Source organism: Natrix helvetica (assembly GCF_964273705.1).
Source record: "Natrix helvetica genome assembly, chromosome: 8".
Classification (NCBI taxonomy): Eukaryota; Metazoa; Chordata; class Lepidosauria; order Squamata; family Natricidae; genus Natrix; species Natrix helvetica.
Window position 1 is genome coordinate 15985206 of NC_138559.1, and position 6000 is coordinate 15991205.

The 6000-nt window shown below is 46.5% G+C and overlaps 1 protein-coding gene and 1 long non-coding RNA gene across 2 annotated transcripts in view; both read left to right on the plus strand.

Moving 5' to 3' along the window:
• Positions 1-6000, plus strand: part of LOC309395966 — a 478400-nt gene that overhangs the window by 450342 nt on the left and 22058 nt on the right. The gene's annotated exons all lie outside the window — the stretch shown is intronic.
• The window catches only part of ATP6V1B2 (ATPase H+ transporting V1 subunit B2), a 21272-nt gene continuing 20337 nt past the window's right edge, over positions 5066-6000 (plus strand). The window contains exon 1 of the mRNA XM_081960675.1: positions 5066-5227. Coding sequence (XP_081816801.1) covers positions 5104-5227 — 124 coding nt within the window. The 5' untranslated portion in view covers positions 5066-5103. The remainder of the gene's footprint in view (positions 5228-6000) is intronic.

Genomic DNA, 6000 nt, shown 5'->3' on the forward strand with positions numbered 1-6000 from the left:
TCTGCTTGTGTGTACATAAGCTGGCTTGCTCCACAGGAGAAGCTGCATTTGAAGGAAACAAAACATTATATTATATATTTTTCTGTCTGCTTTAAAATGTATATTGTTGTATGGACCTTATGTGCAGTTGCTATTTGTAGGCAGATCTAAATTCTCTGCCTAGCTCTTAGATTTTCTCCAAGCATTGTAGATAGCACTTCCTCTTCCTCCTTTTCCATATCAACCAAGGTTTAGATTGGTCTTACAGTTTACAGATTAACCGAGTTGGAAGGGATCTTGTAGGTCATCTAGTCCAACCCCCTGCCCAAGCAGGAGACCCTACACCATTTCCGACAAATGGCAGTCCAATCTCTTCTTAAAAGCCTCCAGTGATGAAGCTCCCACAACTTCCAAAGGCAAGCTGTTCCATTGGTTGATTATTCTGTCACAAAATTTCTCCTTATTTCTAGTTTGAATCTCTCCTTGATCAGTTTCCATCCATTATTCCTTGTCTGGCCTTCAGGTGCTTTGGAAAATAACTTGACCCCTTCCTCTCTGTGGCAGCCCCTCAAATATTGGAATGCTGTTATCATGTCTTCCCTAGTCCTTCTCCTCACTAGACTAGCCATGCCCAAATCCTGAAACCGTTTTTCATATGTTTTAGTCTCCAGTCCCCTAATCATCCTGGTTGCTCTTCTCTGCACTTTTTCTAGAATCTCAACATTTCTTTTATAGTGTGTTGACCAAAACTGGATGCTGTATTCTAGGTGTGATTTTACTAAGGCTTTATAGAGTGGTATTAGTACCTCACTTGATTTTGATTGTATCTCTCTGTTAATGCAATTTAGGATTGCATTGGGTTGTTTTTTTTTTTTGGCTGCCACTGCACACTGCTGGCTCATATTTAACTGGCTGTCTACTAAGTGTCAACTACCAGCATTGTCATAGTAAGAGAAGGGGGGAAGTGCATTCCATGCATACTGTCGGCTGAAGTTGGATCTCAGATTACTGCAGCTGGCTTGGGAGGGGTGCATCTTATAGGGGAATGTGATTTATGACACAGACTGAGGGGAGGGAAGGAACAGGGGTAAAGTTCATCTATAAATCAAACAAAGCTTAGACTTGACTGCGAAAAGATCTTGCCTATGATGCACCTAATAAATGACTAGTTTTGTATTGAAATTTGACTCGATACACATGAATCAATTAGTGGATTTTTGGGAAGCCTACCGCGACATCCCAAACCAACTTTCTGAGTGGTTCCGAGTAGCAATAAAAGTCGACGGCTGATTGTGCACTAACAATACGAGAAAGCCACTGGACACAAAAGAGAGAGGCCAACCCAACCTGAAACCCCCCAGCTGACGGGGACCCACAGCAACAGAGCCCCGAAACCAGCCCCCCCTTGAAGTCCACTGAAATGCTACAGATGTGGAGGGATGGGTCACATGGCACCTGTGTGCATGACCCCAACCCCGATGTCAAGGCCAGAGCCACCACCCAAGGCACGACTGGAATGAGGCCACAAATGGGCCACCAATGCATCCCGGAAGGCCCTCCAGGCTGCAGAGGTCCCTCCCCACCCAGACGAAGGGGGGAACCCCAGGCAACAACAACCAGTCACCAGAGCCCTATGACAGTGACGACGAGGGCAAAAACAACCCAATGGTGAGAGGACCAATTCACCCTTTCCTTTTTCCAATACACCTCACAGCCCCAAAAACACGAAGCCAGGGGGATTTTCAAGCCTTAATAGGCTGCACTAGAGGCTTGATCAACCTGACCACAGTCCTGAAACTGGGGATTGAGACTGGCCCACCCAATCCGGTTCAAACAGGTCAATGGGTCTCTAAGGGGGGAGCATATGCCACCCACCTGACCGAACCAGTGAGACTAGAGCTAGTGGATCACTGGGAAGTAATTCAATTCATAACAGCCTCCAAAATGACAGATGCAGTCATACTGGGTCTCTCCTGGCTAGACAGGTGGGGATCAACCATCTGGTGGCAAGGGGGTACCCGCAGACTTAGGATAGAAAAGGGGCCCCAACCCCTTCTACACCAGCAAGCAGAAACACCAACCAAACAGCCCCCCCCCAAAAGAGCCCACTAGAACATCTAGCAGCCACATCCGATGAAACCCCAGAGACTGAACAGATCCAAGGGGAATATCAGGACCTCGCAGAAGTCTTCAGCGAGACCAAGTGCAACATTCTGCCCCCCCCCCCCGTGAGGCAGATTGCGCCCTCAAAATCATCCCTGGCACAAAACTACCCAAACCCATACATACATGCATACGCTAGTTTCTGCATGACCTATTTTTGTAAAAGAATGTTAAATTCAATTTAGTAACATGTTTAAAAGCGACTGCTTCAAGTTGGAAAATAATAAAATGGGTGAAATAAATCCTTTGTGTGAGAGTCCAATTGGTTATAGATCAGTTATGGGTCAGGTATGCAACATTCAGTAGCTCCACTTATTGTGATAATTGATGTGCATTTTTTTTTAATTAAATTATGTAATCTGTTCAATCATAAGGAAAAAGAAGAGGAAGACTATTTTGGACTTTGATCCTACCATGATGAATTAATTTATAAGCACCCTGCAATGGTTATAGGTGTGAGGATCTGTCATAGGTCACTTTTTCGGTGCCGTTGTAAGTATGGTTGTCAGTCAAGGACTATCTGTATTTTTCAAACCAAACGCATGAACATTTATTCCATTGGGACACATTTGTGAGTCTGCAACATGCACATATTAATCACTCCTCCAGAGGAAGAAGTGGATGACACTTAGCCAGTTGTCCATATGCAAATTAAGGGAAGTAGTATGATGCTTCATTCTTTCCTTGTCTGCTTCTCTGAATTTGTAACATGGAAGAATCCTACTTGAGTGGGCCAAGTGTATAGGTCAAGATCTGAAGGCCTGCTTTGATTACAGAAAGTCCTAAATTCAATTCCCATCTTCCTCAAGAATGTTCCCTTCCTAAATCCATTCTGATGAATTCTGATGAGCATTCATGACAGGGATCTACTTTTTTATATGGAGGTTATACCTGTTGGGAAGGATGTTTTGAATGGATTTAGGAAGGGAACATTCTTGAGGAAGATGGGAATTGAATTTAGGACTTCCTTGTCTGCTTCTCTGAATTTGTAACATGGAAGAATCCTACTTGAGTGGGCCAAGTGTATAGGTCAAGATCTGAAGGCCTACTTTGATTACAGAAAGTCCTAAATTCAATTCCCATCTTCCTCAAGAATGTTCCCTTCCTAAATCCATTCAAAACACCCTTCTCAACAGGTATAACCTCCATATAAAAAAGTAGATCCCTGTCATGAATGCTCATCAGAATGAGTGTCATATTTCAATGCTTCAGAAAGGCTTCAAGAGGATGCTGTAGGAAGCAATATTGACTGATACAATGCAGTCCAATGATGTGACCAGGCATAAGGAAGCTTTGTAAACCTATTTGTTTCTACTCGCTGCTGAATGAGATTGGAAAACACATAGTTTTATACATGTATACCCAGCTAGAGGGGAAGCAAGTGTAAAATCACAATGGAAAAAGAAAAAAGATCTTGCCTTTATTATTAATGCTAGCCACACTAGGAATTTATAAGCAATGGAGATATCAGTCTTTCCTCAGCAAAAAACCTTTGAGATTTCCAAGGAGAAAAAAAAGCTAAGAAAAGTTCATGTTGCCAAGACATTATGAAAGAATTCCAGTGATGGCTGTATATTAAATATAAACTCAATTTGTATTCTAATTCTTATGCTGCTTTCTCCTGCCAAGCAAATGCAAAAGACTGAATGACCTTCTCTTCACCCAGTTTCCATTTGTCTCTTGCTTTGGTGTCAGGGTATTTACTTTTGTTTACTAGCTCTCAGGGAAAAAATGTGCTCTGTGCTATTTCTTTGAAAGAGTTTTCCCAAATAATCTCCCATCAGCCCCAGATAGTCTCTAGATACAGTAGCTGGGACTCATTGCCACTGACTACTCTAAGAGAAGAATAGTAGTCTAAGAGAAGAGACTGGTAGTCACTGCAGTAACTTGTTTATCTGGCCTTTTCCCACCCAACTTTATATATATCTTTTTCTCTCCTATTGCTTGTATTTTATTTGCAATGGTTTATTGCTTATAATTTACTTTTAAAGGATTGCTACTAACCTGAGAGGTAGACAAGGCTATCTATCTTACAACATGAGTTTTGCCTTTACTTTTAAGAGGAGGACATTTATTTATTACAAAATGTATTAGCCATCCATCTTGCCTCACAGTAATTCGCTACAATATTTATGCATATCCCCCTGCTCTATGACACTGTTTTCAATAGCAAAATCCAGTCTGGGAGCTTTCACTTCTCTATGCTGTACAGGTGGCACTGGAAGAATCCCCTCTGCGGGTGCTTAGAGGCCCTTTCATTGTTGCATGCTGCGGATTTATATAACAGAAGGTAACTTTAGCCACTTTAGAGTACCAGGGTTTGGTGGAAACTAACTGTCCCAGCTCTCTGATGCAACTTGATCCCCGATGAAGGCGTGCCTGTCTTTGGGGCACCTGGGGTGGGCAGGGAACACCCTGGGCCCAGTCAGGAGCCTCTCCTGGCTTCTATGGCTTCCGGCCTGGCCTGTTAATTTTAACTCATTTTTAAATGTATTGTCTTATAAATTCGGTTTGGTTTTTTTGTTTTTTGTTTTGATATGTATTTAATTTCTTTTTAACTTTGGGGATGTGTGTTTTTTAATGTTGTACGCCGCCCTGAGTCCTTTGGGAGAAGGGCGGCATATAAATCCAATAAAAACAAACAAAACAAACAAACATTTGCACCTGCAGACGGGGGGTGGGGGGGTGGGGAGCTGCTGCTCTGCGTTCTGCCCAGGCTCAGGGGCAGCTCGGGCGCTCGCGCTGCTTTTGCCTGCGCGTCTCTCTCGCGCTTCAGCACTTTGGCCAGCTCCTCTCCTCCTGCCCCGCCCCTCTCTCTCTCCCTTCCCGGCGATTTCCGGGCTGGCGTGAGAGACAGAAGGGCGGGGTAGAGAAGTGGGGGGGGGGGGAGAGGGAGGGCGTGACGCCAAGCCGCTTATATCAGCGCCTGCGCAGTCACGCGGCAGTCCAAGACGGGACAAGATGGCGGCGATGCGGGCGATGCGGGGGATGGTGAACGGCGCCGTGTCGGAGCTGAGCGGCGGAGGCGCGACGCGGGATCAGGCGGCCGCTGTCACCCGCGATTACATCTCTCAGCCCCGCCTCAGTGAGTACCGTGGGGGGTGGGGGCGCAGCGGCAGCGCCTTAGTGCCAAGGCTCCTTGGTGGAGCTGGAAAAAGACCCCGGGAGGGGGGGGGGCGCAATTCCGCCAGGTCACCTCTGCCCGGAATCCCTCGGCTTCTTCTCTCCCGAAAGGGGGAAAGCTAAAGATGCGTTCATTGGGCATCCTCCTCCTGGGTGCAGCAGCAGCAGGTCCGACGTTGGCGCCCTCTGTTGGATTGCAAATCCCATGTTGGCTGGGGATGATGGGTGGCTTTGTCCGGGCGTTGTGATGATGCTTGGGGGAAGGGGCGGGAGAGAGTGGGGGGGGGGCGATGCAGGACCTCTTCTTGGGTGCGGGCTGGGATGCAGCCCCTCCTTTTTCCTGATCTCATCCTGGCATCAAGGAGGGTGCCCCTATCCCTCCTGCTCTGTGCTTTTGCCCGGGGAAGGGAACGCAAGGCTTTCCTCCAAGGGTTTCCATGCCCAAAGCCCTGCAGTGAAGAACCTGACCGTGCATGCACAGCCAGGCCCAGCCTCTGCCTCCTTTTCCCTGCTTCTTGCCCGTCATCCTGCAGGAAGAGCCTCTGTGTGACCCATCGGTTTTCTGTCCAAGGATGTTGAGTGTCTCTTCCTTGAAGGCTCCCTAGGTTGGCATCATCGGCTAGGCCCTCCTTGCACTGCAGTGCCAGTTTCTGTTGGAAGCCCTTCTTCTATGTATAAGCCAGTGAAACCCAGGATGGCTTATTTTCAAGCTTCCCTTAGCTAGAACTGAATGTC